The 22,505-nt window shown below is 25.7% G+C and overlaps 2 protein-coding genes across 6 annotated transcripts in view; one reads left to right on the forward strand and one right to left on the reverse strand.

Annotated features, from left to right (window-relative positions):
• The window catches only part of LOC132920054 (lachesin-like), a 118,130-nt gene extending 103,620 nt beyond the window's left edge, over positions 1–14,510 (forward strand). The window contains exon 8 of the mRNA XM_060982099.1: positions 14,209–14,510. Coding sequence (XP_060838082.1) covers positions 14,209–14,276 — 68 coding nt within the window. The 3' untranslated portion in view covers positions 14,277–14,510. The remainder of the gene's footprint in view (positions 1–14,208) is intronic.
• Positions 14,511–16,380: 1,870 nt separating this feature from the next.
• The window catches only part of LOC132920052 (cyclin-dependent kinase 14), a 47,402-nt gene continuing 41,277 nt past the window's right edge, over positions 16,381–22,505 (reverse strand). For all 5 annotated transcript variants that reach the window (XM_060982094.1, XM_060982093.1, XM_060982095.1 and 2 more), the window contains 8 exons: positions 21,357–21,553; positions 20,866–20,957; positions 19,463–19,637; positions 18,178–18,364; positions 17,872–18,086; positions 17,645–17,812; positions 16,587–16,677; positions 16,381–16,522 (listed from right to left, as the gene is read on the reverse strand). In XM_060982094.1, the coding sequence (XP_060838077.1) occupies positions 16,455–16,522; positions 16,587–16,677; positions 17,645–17,812; positions 17,872–18,086; positions 18,178–18,364; positions 19,463–19,637; positions 20,866–20,957; positions 21,357–21,553 (1,193 nt within the window). In that variant the 3' untranslated portion in view covers positions 16,381–16,454. The remainder of the gene's footprint in view (positions 16,523–16,586; positions 16,678–17,644; positions 17,813–17,871; positions 18,087–18,177; positions 18,365–19,462; positions 19,638–20,865; positions 20,958–21,356; positions 21,554–22,505) is intronic.

The following is a 22,505-nucleotide window of genomic DNA, read 5'->3' on the forward strand; positions in this document are numbered from 1 at the left end:
ACATAATATATACAAAAACATGCATAATGTTTAGACTGTCAAATATGTTTTTGATTTTACTTTCATTTCAATTGAAAATACAACCATGCCGATATCAAAAATAAAAATCAAACTTATAAGTGTCTATAACATTTAGGGAAGCTCCGGCCCGCGTGTCATATACACATGAAGTCATCGTTATAACGATATGTCTACTAACTTACATTTTAAATACGATCGAATGAATTAAGCAGTTCAAACATTATATAATATTATGCGATAAGAATTGAAATAAGTGAAAAAAATGTCAAAGGAGAAGAATTGTTATAACCCCTACGGGACTAAGGCTAAGTATTATTTGCTAGTTGATTTCAGTTATTTTCACGCGTTATTACATTAGATACCAAATTAGGTATGTTATAATTAATGATTTTATACTGCTTATACAATCACCAATTTGACACAAGCAACACTAACAAAATTCGTAATTCGTTTTTAAAATAAATGGCCCACCTTAATAAGCTTATGTCCAGTAATGTCGCAAACATACAGTGTGACTTATAGCTATTCCGTGCAGATTATAATTTTTATTTTTGAGATCGCTATTTTATATTTAGTACTAAAAAAAAAAACTCAACATCGTAATAATGGGAAAAATGTAAATCGTAATTACTCTTATTAGTATCTATCATTGTGCGTATGCTTTTGTAGAGTATAATAATGCATAGTGCTTTACTGCATGTCGTCCGAATCGTATGGTATAGTCCAATTATATAATAATACGTCCAACAATCGTCAGCAGACCAAGCACAGATGAGCTGAGTCTGACGGCGTACAATTCACAGCCTTTGTCGCATTTCACCGGAAAATATCCGATTGCAAAAAGGAAAAGCGCATAAAAACAAACAAATAAATAAAACTTAAACGACTAAATAGTTTTTATTTTATTTTATTTTTTTTTTTTTTACGCTTTCGAGTATCCACTTCTTTTTTTTCGCTACTCGAAAAACTCGACTGTAAGTCTGTAACTCTCTGCGCGTGTGTTTATGTAATGACATATCATACATGATACCTGCATCATATATATATAATAAATAAATACATATATATATATATGTGTGTGTGTGTGTATGTATGCGTGTGTGTGTGTGTGTGTGTGTGTGTGTGTGTGTGTGTGTGTGTGTGTGTGTGTGTGTGTGTGTGTGTGTGTGTGTGTGTGTATTTATGTAATATATAACGCGAGTTTTCGCTCCATTATAATGACGTCATTTTCCTAATGTTTTTGTCGTTTGAAACTGTGCGCACGATTTCAGAAACTTATAGCAATGCACAGCACCTGATGTACCCTCTGGAAATGGGTTTCCGAGACCGATCGAACAAACATAAATGGGAAAAACATACTGATTTATGAAACGCACTTATTGAAAATAATATAATACAAACATTATTTTTATATTTACCGCGAGTAAACACGGTTACGCGATCTTATTTTCAATTCGGTTTACTGCAACAGCGTTCTTTATATTACGCGCGTGTATATTATTATCATGTTATTATTTTGTACAGACAAATTAATTTAAATTCGTGCAACGTAAGCCAATTATTATTATTATTATTATTATTATTATCATCATGATATGAATAATATGAATAATCTATCCATAGCATAATATATAACAACCAATTATAACTATAATAATACGTGTACGGTCTTACAAAATATATTATTTATAACGACAGAATTTCGTTAATATTGTAAAGACGTGCTGCATTATAAAATATGTAACAGTAAATGTAGTAGCTCTCAAAAAAACGAAAAATATGTACCAACATAATATTATAATTCTATATGAATTTTAATACTACGGCGAATATGTAATCGTCGTGCATACGTAATTCGCGGGGAACGGGAAACAGAGTTTTACAACTCGTAGCGCCTATATATACTCGTGTATATTATAAGGTATCTACCTAAAGGTTTTATTACTCAATTTAGTAGCCATTATTTTCAATTTGATTTAAACATACGGGCAGAGGAGTGAAAAGTTTTAGCCTCTAACCTCGAGGATTTACTCGAGAGACTAATTCGAGTGGAAACCGGCTGTGCTAAATTATGGGGTACTTAGACATTCTAATATCGTATTGTATACACACATCCAAAATTAAACTTCACATTAAAACATAATATCGCGTATTTAAATTATGATGCATGATGTAAAGTGGCAATGTTTATCATCGAGCTAGCAAGTTATCGTGAGATTAAAACCGATTTCCCGTTGTATCGTTTACTATTATTATTATTATTATTATATCATATTTATAATACGATTTCGAACCGTTACGCGTACGCATATAAAACACAGCGCTATTAATGGCACTCGACCGTGATCCAAGTGCTTAACCTTTAATATCAACACATGTTTAGAAAATCGTATAACGCTTAACAATAGTTGTATTTTAAAAAGACTCTTTAAGTCTTTAGTGTTCCCGTTAACAAAAAACAACGTATAATTTTTATAGTAATAATATATGCGTATGCGGTTATCCCGTGGGTCTGTACAGAACAAGCCGATTCGTGGTAACTCTGCCCAACTACTCTGAACAAGAATATTATATTATACAAAACAACCGTCTATACGGATTGCTGACTTCTTTGATCGACTAAAAGAAAATCGTAATATTATGGATATTTAAAACTAGGTGGCGTTAAGGCACGATAAGTCAAAAATTAAAATTTATCGTCAGAAACAATAAATTATAAATAATTATTAAAACACACAAGATAATGGTTAAGTCATATTATGTAGGTACTTGCAACTAGTTAAAATGTAAAGAACATCACTATAAATTATTTCATCACACAAACGGTACTATAGGAACGCCTTTGTACCTACGTCTGATATTTATTAAACCAATGATCAATGATTGTTATAATTCTACAGTCATTGAGGGAACGGCTAAAATGCAATTATAGCTGTAATTAAATGTGATTAACATGCAACACGTCGATCGTTTTTGGTTATTGTAAATTTTTAAAATATCAAACAACAGTAAGTTGTTATGCGAAAGGCTACATCATATAGTGATTCGAATAAAATTTATATTCTCAATAATAATACAATATCATACGTTTAACTGTTAGAAAAAATGCAGGGACTTCTTGATAAAAAAAAAACCAACAAAAAATCCAAAATAAATTGTATTCCATTATGATGTTCTATATCAACAATACACTTAAATAAATGTATGTATTATAGGTATCTGAATAATATATAAAATATAGTTTATGCATCTTAATTTATTCTGCTAGATAAATATGGGTTATTTTATTTGGTTCGATGAATCACGTGAAAATTAATATCCTTTTTTTGTTTTAGTTCTTAACGAAGTGTACAAGTTATATTTGGAAAGTTTACTTCAAATGTTAAAAAAAAAGTTCAAACTAGGAAGGTTGAATTTATTGAAAAACAATTAATATATTATACAGTTATGTATATATTAAAATGAAAAAAAAAATTATATTACCATTGGACGTAGTCAGATACTTTTGAAGTTAAATAAATGTAAAAAACATGACGTCTTGTATAGGTACCCTTGTTCCGTGATTTTTTTTTTAAAGGACGTCTAATATACTTTAACATAGGAACGTTCGCCTGAAATAATAATATAATTACTGTAACATAGTAAATAATGTACATTACATTTGATTGTTTTTTTTCGAAAAAAGACACATTTATTTATTTTTTACGTTGGCGTTGATTGAAATATAAATAAAGCATTAAAAAAAAAAAATGGTTACATTTTGCCGCCTTTTCTTATTTAATAAACTATAATAGCGATATTCTTTTCAAATATAATTTTACGTATACATAAACTCAGTTTCCCAGAATGATTGCTAATTCAAGTGCATTATTATTTCTTTTTTTTTACCTCTTGAGCCTCGCCACGTACAATTGTGTACAAAAATCCAATTTACTACAGCACGAAATACGCACAAAACTTTTTTTGATTTTGTTATTTATATTATACTGAGAAAATTCTATCGATTGGCTAATTATAATTATACTACATTTTAAATGAGATACGTACTTTTGTTTTAACTTATATGTAAACTCAATTATTACCGTAAATACATAATATAATATATGACAACAATTTAAATGGGAATATTGTTACTGTTAACTGCATAATGCAGTGGTCGGCAACGTTTTTTGACCGTTTTCCCAGGCACATTCACGAATTAAAATGAGTTCACGGGCCTGCCAAAAATATTCTTAAATTATTTATTATGAAAAAAAAACTATCTAAAACTTTAAAATAATGAAATGTATAAAAAAAAATTTCGTCTTTCTAAAATTTAAAGCAGACCATATACAATGTACATAGTATTCGATATTTGATTTTTAATAACTCGTGTCAATAATAATATTATAGTACCAATTTCCTAAATAAAAAAACCCTATTTAATTCATATGACAAATTCATACTAAACATGGTAAGTACAAAATACACTCATAATGATACAATATATAAATAGTAAATTCCATGTAATTCAACGATAATTTAATAGTGTAATAGATTATTATTTTAACAATAAAAATCTTATATTATTATGAAATTTTGAAGCCAGTTCAACCTTAACAATGTAAAACCGAATTATATAATGTATAATACCTATGTAAACAATTTTATAGTCTTTGTAAATATTACGCTCTCGACGAGAAATTAGGTGAGAGAATTTCTACTGAATGTTTAGAATAAAATCTATTTAGTCAGCGGGGTAAGAAGTAAAAATTATTAGGAATCATTTTTATACATAATATAAAATATTAGCTGTAAATAAGTCTAAAAGTAAATATAATACCGTCAGTGAACGATTTGCATTATTTTCATCGTATATATAAGCAACGTAATATATAAAACACAATCATTGAGTAGGTACCAATCCAATACTATGTATCTACTATAATTGTATAGCCAATCGAATAAAATATAAAACATGAAAATTAGAAGAAAAAATTGTAATTATATTATTTAAAATAATTTAACGAATCGATATTAATATATTTAATTACATTTTTATATACCAGATGATTAATTTATCGTAAAATACTTATTATTTAAAAATCTATTAATTTTCAAAAATTTAATTTGGTAAATAATAAAATTAATATAATATTTTTTTATCGTTTTACTTTTTTTTAATGGTAAAATGCATTTTTAACTCCGCATTCTAAAGTAGGATATTTTTACGTAAATGTCTTATTGCAGTTTTCAGTTAAATCATCGTTAGCACATTTTTTTTCCGGCACATTTGGATTGATGGTTACATTGTTTTTAGGTATGGCCATAATTTTGGTATCTTAGGCACACTAACTCTTTACGAACGCGAGGTTCATTGATTTTTGTTTTTGAATAATAAATGTAATTGATGGAATCAACATTAAATATATCACGATTATTAGAAACAGGTTCAAGATTCACAAATAACAGTGGTAATTTTTATTTTGGCGTATGTTTTTGGAGCTAATTGTTTATAATATTTTATTAATATTTATTTATTTAAACTGAGTTTTTCTATAGTTATGTTTTTATATTTTGTATTTCGGTAGAATGATGTAGGTTTCTGATAATGATTTTGAATTATCTTTCTTGTTTAATTTGATACGTGTGAAACTGAACTTTACTGTCTTGTAAGAATTTGACGATTGGTCTGTAGACATTCGGCGTAGATTAGTGGTTAGTTTGATTCTTTTTAAAGAGCTTTTGCAGATGAATTGGTCATCATCATTTATACATTTTTTTAAAATTTATTACAACGATTGTGTATTACTCAGTATTAGTGATAGGATCTAACGAATTGATAATAAATTATGACGATCCAGCTTCTATAGTTTCTTTCTCAGTTATCAGTGAATTAAAATTATAGCATAGCGATTTGTCGAAGATAATGTTTCTTATTATTTTGATAGGGGAGACCGTAGTATCGAGGAACATTGTTTTATTATATAGAGTATAGAACTCGATTCATTAATTATATTATGATCAGCTTTAGTAGTTGGAGAATTATTAATACTATTTTGACCACTAGCTCTGTATACGTGTTTTCTAAATAACCGGACGAGATATTATTGATGTGTTACGAGTGTTATTTGATAATGCGATAAAGCTATCAGTGTATATGCATTTTGGTTGAGATAAAACTACGGTGAGGAAGCAGCGCCTCAGTTCTAATAATTAATAAAGAAAACAATTAAATATATTTCTAATTTGGCCGTTGTGAAGGAACGTCAGGTCCGATTGAAATGGCATAAGTAGTAAATGATAGTTTGAAAATAGATAAAAGTTTTGACACTGAAACGAAAAATAAACGAAGTACCTATATTATAACTTGTACACGGAATAAAGTACACAGAACACGGTGATATCAATGTTGCGTAATCGGCATACTCGTACGAATAAATTCACACGAATAATGTTTTTAAATTGTAACAAAATAATTAACAACGTTTACTATCGTTAAATATTTTTTAAGCTTTTATTCCGTGTATTAACAACTTATGAGAAACATTGTATTACATTTTCATTTTCATACCTTAGCTATACAAATTTAAAAATGTTTACATTTTTTTACTACAAAATACTTGCATGTAGTTTGTACATTTTCATGATTTTTATAAATTTAATACGAATTTGAACTTCAAATTCCTATAAATAAAATTGTGTCGATGTATTTTTATAATTTTTATACAAATATAATAATAAGTCATGTGAGATATTTAATTAAATTTATAAAAGAATTAACCGTGCGATTAATTTTTTATTGATATGTATAGAAAAAAAATTTGAAGATTCCTCATATTTACATGTAAATAAATCAAAATATATTTTAAAAATTACATGCTGTATAGAAAATTATAAAATACAAAATGGTAAACATTTTAAGTATCTACAATTTTTTTGTTTTTGAATTGTAATAAAATAAGGGAATCAATTTTGCCAATAACTGATTTAGCGTAAAAAACTTTGTTTTATTCACATATATTTTTGTTTTTTGTTTTTCCCAATTATTATGGAAAATACTGGAAAATTTTACTTTTAACTCCCCAAAGTACCAACTAAACTCAATTTTCTATCAGGAACCGCTTACAAAGTTTAAAATCGAAACATTTTTCGAAGTAAACACGGATTATTGTAAAATCAATACATTCATCGATCCGCTCAAAATCTAAAAAGGATGTTCTCATTTGAAAAAAGTAAGAATTAGTGTAACCATATATTATGGCACATGATAATTCTTACTTAGTAAACAAAAATATCTGTATTTTAAAATATTGTATTTATGTGTACCAGATATGTACTTAAAAATTCTAGATAATAGAATTAAAATAATTGCATTTTTAAAATATAAAGGACGATATACTTCATAAGACATTTTGTGTATTATAATTATTGAAATTGTAGTATTGGTCACCCGAATTCTTTGGTGCGAGAATGCTTATTTCGTGGATATAACACACCAAATATTATATGAAAGAAAGTCTGTTGACAAGTAAATATTTTTGGATCGCGCTATGTTTCATTACTCGCGGAACTGATGGAAAAAAGGTCATCGTGGTGTCGACCAGCTTTTTAATTAATTTTTACACCCGAGCGGTGTACGCCTTTTAATTTAAAAAAATAAATTTAGCACGTGCATCTTTTAATTGTTATTATGATAATTTAAAAAGTGCAATTCCATATCTAAAAAGGATAGGTCACACATATATATAATTGTACCTTTATAAATGCCGCGACTGGATTCTCCTCACCACGCAATCGGCGTATTATGGCTGACAGGTAGCAGATAGGTATGTAAGTTGGAATTAAATGTATCCGCTTAGAAGCGTTAAGTCATCGAGTGCTATAAACTAATAATATATATAAATACTATTTTTTACAGAACTTATTATCATAGTAAATAAAATTATTAAGTTATAATATGACATGTATTATTTTTAAAACTGTTTATTTTTTCTATGACATCCAACGTCAACATATATATTTGCTGTTGACACGATTCGCATTTTTTCATTTTAGCATTAATATTATGACATTGCAGAGTGATAGTTTTTCAGGTTTCTCATAAAAATATTGTTTAAAAAAAATTACCATTAAAAATAAAACTACACGGCGTAGTAAAAAACGTTTCGCATTTTAATGAATAATTTTAGATAATTGAAATATTTAAAAAATAATAATAATTTTAGCATTTATTAGACATTTGTTTTTTGAAATATTTTAGATATTTTAGTAATATTTATAGATATTTTAATTTCTTGACCTTTTTGATTTAATTTTAAATTGATGTATAATAAAACTGTTTTTTTGTATAAAACATTATTGAAAATGTTATTCGAGATTTCTTATAAGTTGTGAAAGTTGTGGTTTATCCCCTAAGAGTTATTTGTACATTGTAGTATTGTAACAGTATTAACAAAATATTACTTTTTATTTATTAGTCGATGGTTATAAAACACGTTTTAATTTAAAATATATAATAATTGCATGATACTAACTTTAATATACATTTGTGTTCAAGTCAATTCTTAAAAATTCAGATATGTTTTTATACTAAAAATAAAAATAAGACGTCACATTGTAGCCCGCGGCTAAACTTTCCCTAACCTCCGTTCCTTGATCTAGTAAGGGCACACTTACCATACACCAAAGCTAATTCCTCGGTTTTTATATTAAATATACTATCACATAGTTTATTTTAGCTGGTAAGATAAATCGTTTTTTATCAATCCGTTTTCCAGATTTCAAGATCATTTTTTAGGTATAATGTTGCTTGTGCAGATATTACCTAAAACTGTAAAATGGATTTTTTTAATTATTATTTTTTTTTGTATTTTATGAAAGTTAATTTGCGATTTACAAACTAGAAACGTTTTTTTCTTTTTCAATGATAAAAATCATTGACGTTTGATTTATATTTTAATACTAATATTTAAGTTGAGTTTATAAATAGTGGATCGGATTAATTTTTCATTAAGTGCTTATAGGTAGAGCTTATAATATACGTTTGTACATTGACAGGCATATATACGCAAACCCTTTCGGGCTATTTTGCATAAAATAATGTATTAGCTACGACCGCGGTCCACGGGGCTACACACTGAGTATTACCCAGACAAATTATTTGTTTCAATTTCAACGGAATACTGTGTATAAAACGTAATATTTATTTGAAATTATTATTGGTGACCCTTAATGAAAAATAAACCTTTTGATAGGTATATTTGAAATATAGTATACGCACTGTACGCACTGGACTCGATGGGTAGAGTACATGATTATATAACTCGATATACCTACTTAATAGTTAATATTTTTATAGAGCTGAAAACTATGTAAAAGAATGTTCTCCAAAACGGTAATAGTTTTTAAAATTATTGATGTTTTACTATAAATCAATCGAAAAACTATAATGCACACAAGTTCATATTGTATGGGGACTAATGAGACTTATATTGGAAATTTGACATCGGCAAAGCTCATAATATTTTATTATTTTTAATGATTATAATATTATACCTATACGATATTATATATTATGACATATTCAATACGTTTTGTTTTTGTACACTCACCGTGACATATATAATATATTTATATATATATTTCATATTGTTTTCGTTATTTAAAATACTACTATGAAAAATAAACGCAGCCAATTTGTTATGTGTAACTGCAGGTACCTATCTATATATTTCATTGGGCACGCTATAAAAAAAGCTCGTGATATGATTATGATAATTAAATGAAAACCAAACGATGAGTAAATATAAAAGCTTAAAAAAATCGTTTTATTGGAAAACGCTCTATTTGATTTCACCCGTATAATTACTTTTAATTAATTATTATTGTACTTGCATACATTTATTTACGTTTTGTTTTGTTTTGTTTATTTTTTTTTTTTTTAACGGCTTGACAAATAGTGAACGACAACAGGTTTTGATTGAATTCACTAAATTTACAAATTAAAATTAGTCGGTACTCGGTTCGATAATATAGGCACACAACCATTATGGGTATAAATTTATAACGTCAATATTTAATAGGTGCATATCCACAGGGTAAATGTTTAAACTTCAAATATATATTATACAAATTGCATCAAATATATAATTTATTTTCGATATTTATATAATATAAAGATTTAAATAAAAAACTGAATAGTTTTAACTTTTTAAACGATAAACAAACATGTTATTAACAAAAATAAAAGTTAACAATTTAAAATGTCTATTAAATAGCTCAAGAAAAAAATAATATAATAATAAAAAATATAGTCTAGAAAATATATATGATATAAATATTAAAATTAAATAGATAAGTATTTATGATTATTTCTTTAAAATTACAATATAAGAACTATTTTTTTTAAAACTAATGTTGCGAAAATATTTTCGTTACTTCGATATTTTTGTTATCTATAGTTACATTAAAAATAAGTTCGTGTCCCCATAGAAAACCACTTGATATTTGAAAATATGGTCTTTAAATATTATATTGTTTAAACATTTTGATAATTAGAAATGTATTATTAAATATTATTATGTTTACTAAGGGTATCTCTATCACCCTGTATACCTACATATTCAAATTCAAATATAGTAGTCAAATAACAAAAGTGCATTTATTAAATATTCTAGGATTTCTTTTATTCAATATGCGTATTGCGTATACAAAACTTGACTAAACATTCTAATCCTAATTTAAAAACAAAAAATAAAATTTGTAACATCCACGAATAGGTACTAAAATATTTGAAATTTTAATCATTAGGTAGTGTTTTAAAAGTTATCGAAATACGTTTTTCTTATAGCCTATTTATAGATGTATAGCTGTAATTTATAAAGCATTACTTTGTATAGTCTCAACTTCTCTGATACCTATCTGCTTTCAACCAAAAATAAAATTATACATTACTGCAGTTGTTATATATTTTTATTTTTTATTTCTTAGGTATATTTTACAATATCACTTAGGGTCATAGGTATATTTTATAAATTATGTTATATTATATTATAATGAAACTTGGTAATCAAAATCTATTTATAAAAAGAATCATTAGGTATATGAATATTATAGAATTTTAAAAAAGATGTCATATAATATTATATATGACCTAATAATATATATAACCTATAATAAGTAAGGTACCTATCATCATATTATTTTTATGTACAATAAGTTTTTATGAAATAGCTTATTTAAAATATATATTAAGATGCATTCGAAACGTAAATTACTTGATAGAGAAAGACACTCATAGCCCATTGGTAATACACCACATATTATAATAGTTTAGGCTTTTAGAGTATGTATATTATTATTATCTAAGTATGTAGAGGAAGGAGCAAAGTTTTGTATTTATTTTGTCATAGTAATAAGTTACGATTCCGGTTTCTTTTGAATCCGCAAGTAGGCTCATCAGGGATATCATTTGGAAAAAACATCTATAATGCAGTTTTGAGAATTCATTTTCATTTTTTATTTGTGGGTCGCTGTGAAGGACTCGGTGCCTCGATTCGTCAAAAATTATGATACATAAAACATAATATAGCTACCACCGCCGAGGGCATTATACATGTTATGAAGAGTTTTATTTCGAAACGTTTGAATGTGACGAAATGTTTGAGGGTTTAGCCGGGCCCTAGACTTGAACACCATATGACCAGTGTGGTATAATGACGGTTTTGTACAGAAGTATTTTTAATTTAATTTTGGGTTTGGACTTCAAGAAAGATCGGAAAAAGCGTAGTGTAATATTGATTATTTTTCTTTTGTTTTTGAGGTTGGAGTCTCAAGTTTGGGAAAAAGAAACGTTTTCCTAGTATATAATACCAATATAATATTATATTTCGTTGGAGAGAGAGAACTGATTAAATTGCTTAGTTTGATTGCGAAGTACATACTATTATATTGCAGCGAAAGAAAAAAGGTGACTTCCTCTCATTTATTTTGATCAACTAATTTTTGCATTAAGCTTCAATGAGGTTTACGTGATATTACAAATGATATCCAACTGTTGTAATAATATTATGTATGAATAATATAGTTGTATCATTGACAAATGTGACTTATACTATTTATAGTATGTATGTTAGGAGTTCGAGTGATATTTTACAAGTTGGGTGCTAGATCACTACCTACCTTAGAGGACCCCATTAAAAATACTGTTTTTCGGCGAAGAAGTCTTGCCTTGTCTTTGTAAATCTTCTATTTATTTAAAAATGATTTTAGAACTAAGAATAATTGGGCTAGTGTGATTTTTTTTAGTTAAAAATATATCATACTAAAAAATAAAACCGTTTGGAAAACTGTATAAACTATTATAACAATTTATTATCTTTTACTTTCATATGTTATTACCTACTAAATTTCCATAAAATCATTTTTGACATCTGGCTTGAAAGTATTATTAAAAATTACAATAGTATACATTTAGTTATTTTTTATATCATATTAACTATTAAAATGGCCCAAATTTAAATTATAATTCAAATATATATATGTATAATTTTTTTATAAATTTATAGAATATAGGTATCTACCAAGTCAATACCTAGTTTTGGAGTAGGTACTGCAGCGGACTTAAGCCTTTTACCACATCTAATATTACATGATTTACTCGCGGAGCCACAATATTAATATCCACAGTAGACGCATGTAGGTAGTGATGCTATTATACAGGCAACTTAAAATTTTAACAACAAGCTATATATTAGGTGGATAGGTATATAATATACATATTATATAATGTCACTCGCGGAGTCCAAAGTCAATCATTTGATATATTTCCAACTTTCAGTCTGTCATCACGTTATTTATTACAATGCATCATGTCATATATGATATATCTATTACATTTGAGTGACGATATTAATTCGACTTTATGTTTCATATGATCATTGGCAATACTATTATGTATATAAATGTATAATAGTATTTCGTTCAAACTGTACAGTACACAAGAATACTTAACTGTTTAATTTTAATTTAAAATAATATAGTATTTGTTTACAAAAATACGATTTTTAAATTTTTTTTTTTATTATTCAATTATTTCTATTATCGTAACCTACTTACAAATGATCCTGAATACCTGTTTACCTAGGTGCTCTAAATCTTATGTACCTACATAAATATTTATTCCAATAAAATATACAAATTAATTTATTAAAAAAAGGTTTTCAATAATTGTTTATTGGTAGATTCCAACTGTTTATGGTTTAAATTACTTTGGCTTTATATGATAAACTTTTCACAAGATAAGTTGCAGTTCATGTGAGTGTGACATTACCATAAGACTTGTTAGAGAATACGATAATTGCCTGGCTGCATACTAGTTGCGGTCACTGCAATTGTAGGTAATATCTAAGTTGCAGTTACAGAACAAAGACTGAGCTTTTACAGTGATAATAAATGAGTTAAAAAATTTAGAATTGAAATTATATATTAGTTTAAATTAATATAATATCATAATAAGTATACCTAAAAAAATTAATTTGAAATTTGAAGCCCACGGTTTTTAAGTAGTCCAATCTGGAGATTGGTTTTTTTTTTTGTATGTACAAGTTCCATGCTTTTATATTGGAGTTGACTTTAGAGCTATAAAATACCATGTTATATAAGTTTATGCTATATAATATACTGTATAGTAATCTTAAATGATTATCAACCATCACAGTGGTAGTTTGTTTCATAAAAGGCGATATGATAATTATAAATTTATAATACTAAACTTAAACTGAAGTCGATTACTGTTGTTTTTGAAATATAAAAATACAATATATTTAAGACATTTTTATTTATTTTTCTACTTTTATCCCACTATTGAGTTATAAAAGCGCAAACAGTGACCGCAATTAGTAAACACCAAATTGCCTTGGTATAATTATAATATTTAGGCAAGCCCATAAAACCTACACATTCACTAAAAAATAGTTGATGTGGGCAAACATATTTTATATTGGGTGCATCATACTAAGCTACAAACTCTGAGAAAAACCATATTCTTAGGAATCAACCTTACATTGTTGACATAATGACAAAATATATTTGGTTAAAATATCTAATTATAGACACAATCCAATGTTTAAAATTATAATAACTGTTAACTTGACTATGTAACCACCAATATTTAATTTTTAATTTGATAATTATTATTTGTTACAGACCTAAACAAAAAACATTTGTTCTTACTGCTGTTTGCATACATATTGACGTCTTGGCCATTTACGTGATTCCGACGAGCTGTCAATGGCAACATATGATCTCCAATCCATTTGACGTGTGATGATGAATTATCATTTGTACATACAAAGTGGCACAATTAGTTTTACTTGTGTGTTAGGGGTTAAATAAAATATAAATGTTTAGTTGGTAGTAAATAAAAGAAAACTTGATATTTGTTTTGAGAAATTTGTTGTTTTATAATTTATTATTTAATTCTTCTTTTTTTTTTTTTTTACATTTAATGAGTCGTTCTACAATATAAAGTCTTTAAACAAATATAATATATAAACAAACTATATAAATGACAAAGTTATGATAATAATTCTATTTACACCCGTTTTTTTTTTTTTTTTAACAGTCCTAAAATAAATAAATAATAATAATAAAAATCATCGTAATAATATAATAATAATAATAATAATAATTGTCACATAGAATACATATATTACATTAATAATAATAAATAAACTATTATTATTATGACAATATATTAAAATATAGACAAAACAGTAGTTTAATGGGCGGGAGAATGATACGGCAAGGACATCATAAACATTTTTTTTTTTTTTTTAATAAATTACACAAATTTTACTAAACTGTTACAATTGTTAACATATAACACAATGATTTACAATCACAGTTGAAATCCACATATATTGCCTTAAATGTTTCATTAAAGAAAACTGCGTACAAAATATGTTTTATAGAAAAAAAAAAAAAATTAAGTACGCAACTTTATCATTCACAATAAATTAATTGACTTCATTAGTGACAGAAATTGGTTATCTCACTAGCGTGTGCAAAATTTAGGACACAGTGAAATATCTATCATACATAAGATGTCATCATTTACAATCTATTAATTCGTTAATATAATATTTAGCCGCTAATATATTCGCTACTTTTTAAGAGAGACAACGAAATTAGTATGAAAAAAAAAATATATTTATATATTTAAATAATATATTGAATGAACTAAGATTTACTAAGTACCTAAGAAGGTTGAGTTATACAAATTTAAATTTAAAAAATAAAAATGTTGAGTATACCATAACAATAAAATTAAAATAAAATTGTGTTATGATTTTTAAAACTATAAAAAAAATACATTAAAATATAAATTGTACATCAATCTTTTGGTTAAATCAACATTTTGATTTAATTCTAGTATTTCTTAACTCAACCTTTGTATAAATTTTATTTGAATATAAAATAAATATTTAAAAAAAGAAAAGAAAAGAAAAGAAACATATTATAAAAGGTATATTATATGTAAAATGCATAAAGTTAATACAATATTATGTGTTTAAAAACACAACCATTAATATAAATGAATGTACGCGGATCATTAACTATTATATAATAGTTTAACAATAACAAAAGACCTGATGTCATCTTGAAAATGTTGTTTAAGTTATCGGCTAAATAAAGTATGTTTAGAGGAATATTTTGCTTTGACGGACCAATTGGACGGCAAGCGACAAATGTAAAATACACTATTCAAAAACAAATATAATCGTAGGGGAACATTTTGTAATTGATGCAACTTTAGGAATGTTTTTTAAACACATTAATTTTATATTAAGTGGACGTTCAAGGGACGGCAAAGCGAATGTGGGGATAGTATTTAAGTTATTTTGTTCAGTTTAAATTTAATGTTTAATATTATTATTACAAATATATGTATGTGTAAGTATACATATTGTATGTAACTAGATTGTTATACAGTTGACCCCCACTTTGTTGAGCAATTTCATTTGCCTTAAATACTAATATTTTAGTAGTGAAAACTGCATAAGTAGTAAACACAGAAGAATTATTATCGCCCTAAAAATACATATCTTATATTATCTTATTTCCTCTTTGTTCTTTTTTTTCATATTTTTAATAAGTGTATAATTGTAATAAAACTGATTGTTTTTTTTTTTAAATATTTAAATTTTTTTCATTCTAGAAGCCCTTTACAACACTGATATACTAACATTTATAAGTATGAATATAGGAAATATAAAATAATCATCATCACAGCAAAATGGCTAAACAGCCGAGACGCGTAAAGCCCCGATTGGGCCGCACAACTCAATGTTTCTGGTAAACAACTATACTTAAATATAATATTATTATTTTAATTTTATTGAGCTAATAATTAGTAATAACTTCAGAATTACTAGAAAAAAAAAAAACATTTAACACTTGAACGTAGTTCTTGATTCATGACTCAGATGAACGCCCTTCACACTGAAAACAGACACCTCTGAAAGTATAAAAATGCTATTAGTTAAAATTCATTTTTTAAATCCCATAAATATTTTACTGACCATCTGGAAGATCATATATAGCTTTGGGAAGCGATTGAAAATATTTGTGCCTAAGACCAGATGGAGCATTTATACGCAAATCTGGATTAAGCTGAAAAAAAATATTATTTTTTTATTAACATTAAATTTATATATTAAATAAAAAACTAAATACAAATAGGTAGTGTACTTCAAAATTATCAGTTACAATTTAAATAAAATGTATAGATAATAAATATTTTTTATTAATTTAATTAGTTATAAATTATATAAATATTTATCAATTAAAGTTGTATATACACAATATACAGGGCCAGATTGGCCCGACGAGTTACCGAGTAAAACTAAGTGGGTCACTCAAAATATGGGACAGTTATGAGTATTTGGTCGTTAAATATATTTTTTTTTTTAATAGAATAATGATAAATTAGTACAAACATTAGTAGAAAATATAATTGAATCGAATTATTAAACCATAAAATAACTGTAGCAGTAATCAAACGTTAGAAATCCTAAAATTCGATAGGCTGATACCTTGCCAATCTGGCATTGACAATATACTTACATAGAATGTAAAAACATTAAATATTTATACAATTATTTACCAAAAATCATTATAAGAAACATTAAATTTAAAGCACAAAAATTGAAATAAATATTTAAATTTATTTAATCTTTGATATTAACATAAATACTTTTTATAAGAAAATTAAATTAGTGTATTTGAATGTGTGGATATATATTCCAACTCAATTGTAATATTTAAAAAAAAAATGTTTATATAAAAATCATGTTAAATATTTAAAATTATTTGTAATAAATACTTATTCAATTTTTTTTTTTTTTTTTTTTTGATTATTGTAAATTGATAACAAAAATGTTTATGAAGATGATATTGATGTAATGACATTTTTTTGCAATTTATTTGTTTGTAATAAATAATAATAAAAAAATTCTTTTATTATACATGTAATATAATTATACTGCAGTTACACATTTAAATCTATTATGTATATTATCATAGTGATGAACTGATAAACAATAAACATATTAGGTTAGTTAACCGTATAAATTAATACCTGAAGTAATGATGTAGCTAAGTTTTCGCCTTCAGCTATGTCATACAACCTAGGGAACACATGACCAAGCTTTTGATGTGGATACATAAATATTTTTCCTCTTCCTTCTTTATAACCTTTTAAATGTGTGCAACCTTCCCAATGTTCTTCTGTGGGCGTACCCAAAATCTATGAAACATAGTTAGAACCATCAAAAGTTAATAAATATACATCAATTGTATACTAACCTTAAATATTTTATCCAATTGATCATATGTATCACGCACTCCAGGGAATGTAGGCACACCAGTGATCATCTCAATAAATATGCATCCAACACCCCACATATCTAAGGATGTTGAATAGTCTGTAGACCCAAGTAAGACATCTGGTGGTCTATACCATAACGTTACTACTTCATGTGAGTATGTATGACTTGGAACTGATTTAGCACGAGCCAATCCTAAACAACAACAATAATAATAGTAAACATTTTTACCTAAACAGAAGTAAACATTATTATTATGTAGGTAATTAATTAATACTACACTTACCAAAATCAGCTAATTTAAGTTCTCCTATTTCACTGATGAGCAAATTCTGGGGCTTAACATCTCTGTGAAGTACACGGCGTTGATGGATATATGCTAAACCTCTGAATAATTGAAACATGAATAGTCGTACATTTGAATAATCAAGACCTCCTGAATGTCTTTCCATATATTGTGACAAATCGGTATGCTATAATAATAATAACAAGATTAATACATTTTCATATTATTATATCTCATTTTTAGTTGTTTGTTCCTGTGTCCATTAATCATTATATTATACTTATGAATTTTAGAGAAATAATTAAAATTGATTATTTAATCTTTCAATTAGTTGTATAGTTTACATTTTTAATTTTAAAAAGAGGGCATCATAATATTTTGTATTAAAAATCTAGTCATAAATAAATTGATTTTAAATTCAACTAAATTTTGACTATGGTAATGATAAGTTTTTCATTTAAAATAAATTAATATAAAAATATTTTTAAGATACAAATAAAACATTAAAATAATAGTGCATTTGAATAACTCTATAATTGTATAGTGTCATTAAAAATAATATCATTGAAGACAAATCAAATACAAATTATAATTATTCATTGTTTTATATTGTAGCCAAGATTTATGACTCATAAGAATTTACAGTATAATGGATGCATTACGAGTGAGTATAATCAAATTAAATAAACATTTATTATAGAAAGAATTTATTTTTTTTTTAGCGTCTGCGCCTATTATAGAAACCATTTAATAGTAATTAAGGATATCATGATAGTATAATGAAATTACTTTCGAAATAGTCACACGTATATAAAACCTACACTTTAACTTTTGTTAGCATAGATATATAGTTATTTCTATTCATATAAATATAAACAGTAGTAAAGATCATTTAAAATATAAACATTAAACAAACTATCAAACATCGTTTTTATTTGTAAATACTATTTGGGAGAAAATAACAATATTTTACTCTTAGATCAATACCTATTCATTTCACTGTCGTTTTGAATTCATAAAGGAACATTATTACTGTACTCAAGTTTAAAGATGTATTATATTAGTATTAAAATATTATTAAGAAATAGCCAAAATAACAAAAAAAATTAATAGAAAATATTTAAAAAAAACATAATTTAAAAAAAAAAGTAAAGTATAATAAATTAAAGTTTTTTAAAAATTAAATATATAATGAATAATATGTCATAATAATAGATGGTAACTACAAAAATATAGTTAAGTTAAAGTCAGAGATATTGTAAAAATGAATATATTTAAGACTTACTACGTATTCGAAAACGAATGTAAGTGTTTCACGTGTGTGCACAATATCATGTAAAGTGACCACGTTGTTGTGCTTCAGTTCTTTCAACAACGAAGCTTCACGGATCGCCGTGAAAGGTGCACCTTCTTCTTCCTGAAGTCTTATCTCTTTTAACGCGACGACTTGATTGGTCAAACTTGAAAAAAGGTAAATTATCAGTTATTAATTACTGTCAGCAAAACAGCGGAAAATGTACTTATGAGTTAATATATATGTATAACATATATAATATTTATATTATATAACAACTCAAATCAGTAATTCACAAACACCAGAGTCCCTGATATATGATCGGATTATATAACAACTACAATACTACATAATAGTATAAATTATATAAACCAAATTCATACAGAACCCATTGAAAACCATATAAACCATGTATACATGTTTAATATATAATATATATATATATGTTCTTAATAGTATTATAATTTATAAGTATATAATACATTTATAATACCCTAATATAAATACCAGAACACAGGCATTTTCCCGTTTCTTAAATTTTCACAGACACACAAACCATAGGTTCGCAAGGTACACGATGTTCCTTTATGGAAAAAATGTGCTTCCAAAGAACATTGTTGACTTATTTTTATTATTTAAACTTTTGGTAACTTCTATTTACGGAAATAGGTACGATGAAAAAACTATAAAAATGTTCTATCAATTTTTCTTCATATAATACTCGTGAAAATTTTAGTACACATACGTATTTAAACACAGAACAGTACATTTTGTTTACAAGGTACCTACCATTTTATCTTCATAAACATTATAAATATATTTATTTTTAACCACCACAGTAACTTGTTATTTAATTAAAAATTTGAATTATCATGACTGAAGATAGTTTCGCTGAATATTGTACCTTTAAACAATTATTTTATCTTTTTAATATAGGTAATAGATGTAAATACATGTATATGATGGAAAATTTTAAAAATCTATTAAGAAAATAATTTTATTTAATTAAATATAAAACTATAAAATTCAATATATTTTATGGTTTAAAGAAGTTGTAAATATTAACGATTACGGTTTCACGGATTTAGGGTAAACTAAATACTGTCTGCTAATAAAAATTCTGATATCTTTAAAAAAAAAACAAACAAACAAACAATAATTTAAATTATATAATTATCATTAATATTATAGACTTAGCTATTTCATTAATTAATAATTTATTTAAATATTTAAAATCAATGCAGTAAATGTTATTCAATAATGTATAATTTATTATAAATGATACTCAAAACTATTTTTAATTCAATTCATCTTAAATGTACAATAAAGTTTTTACTGTTTTAAAAATATATGTTTAGTATATATACGTTATTTAGTTAATTTGTTGTACTTACTTACTGTACCCTTTAAACACGGTAGCATAGGAACCTTCACCAAGCGGATCTAATTTTATGTACGCCTCAGATTTTCCAAAAGGAGAATCTCCCTGAATAAAAAAAAAAACAAAAGGTAGAAATTCAAGATACATTGAATGAAAAACAATACTGCATTATATAGGAAGCATCGTCTGAAAGCGATTTTAATATTTCTCGGGTATAGTGAACGTTAAAGTTACGTGTCATATTTTAAAGGGAAGAAAGAAATCGAGATTCAAAAGGGAAAAATAATAACGAGGTATAAAATGATTTAACATTTCTTGGCCGCTTAAAGCTATATTATAATGAATGAAGTTAGAAATGTCATTAGTGTTCAAAACAAAACTGAATTTTATTTTTTATTAAAAATGAGGGGGTAGATTAAAGTACTTTACTTTCAACTCGCGATGGATTACACGCATAAATATATGATATATATATACATATTAAGTCAAATAGTAAATACACACCCCAAATGCCGAATACCGTTTGGTTCGTCTGTGGTTGGGTTGGTTTAGGAACACTTCTGATTTAGGCCTAGGAGGTTTTTTAGGTCTTAGTATAACACGCGTTTCCTCGCATATAGCTTCGTCCAGCAGCTTTGAATCAGATGACACAGATAACTGCCGTTTAACTCGTTCTTGATCACCAAGACCAGAACTCCAGTCTAAAAATATAAATGTAAAATTGAACTTTAAGATTAAATGAATAATAATCGTTTCTGTTAATAAACTTCAGTTTTCTAATATATTAAAATGTATAAATATAACATAACTAAACCATTATTACTTATCTATTTAATAAAATATACTAATTGCTAATCCCCCCCCCCTATACGGGGAAATATGTTATATATGTTATATGTTATGTTTTTAAGTTATATCCAAATATCGTACATATGAGAGAGACAGATAAGAATTTCCAATATTCGGAAGCTCTCAACCAGAACACAATATCAGCTAGCTCAACCAAAAAAAAAAAAAAAAATAATGTGATTTTAAACCATGTATATACAAATAGAACTAATAATAATAATGTAAACGGAAGTACGTTTAATTATTTGTCATCAAAAAATCCAATACTAATTAGAGACAGAATAAAAAAAAAGCAAAAAAATATAATAATAAAAAAAAGTTAGATTAAATAATATATATATATAAATATGAATATACATAAATATAATACATAGGTATATAAAAATTATAGAGGCAATATAACAAAATGTATAATAATTTAAATAATAAATAATTTTAAGTTTAGGTATATTTCAAACATATATAATTTAAAATAACCATATATATGTAAATTTAAAAATAAGAATTATGTAAGTAATAAATCGATTTTTCAATACTTTTTGATACAAATTAAAAAGTTTTGATGAAACTTTCATTATAGATAACGATAATTTGTTGTTTTTTTCGTTAAGAATAGGAAAACAAAGAATTGAAGTAAATATGGTTGTTGATAGTGAAATGTTTGAAATAATAGAAAAAGGGACAATATGCTCATCAATGGTGTTTTCATAAAAATTATTTCATTTATTTTAAACCATGACACAATAAAATGTATATAATATAGATATAATATAGAAATAGGATAGATTAAATAATAATTAATAA

This window comes from Rhopalosiphum padi, chromosome 2 (assembly GCF_020882245.1).
Source record: "Rhopalosiphum padi isolate XX-2018 chromosome 2, ASM2088224v1, whole genome shotgun sequence".
Classification (NCBI taxonomy): Eukaryota; Metazoa; Arthropoda; class Insecta; order Hemiptera; family Aphididae; genus Rhopalosiphum; species Rhopalosiphum padi.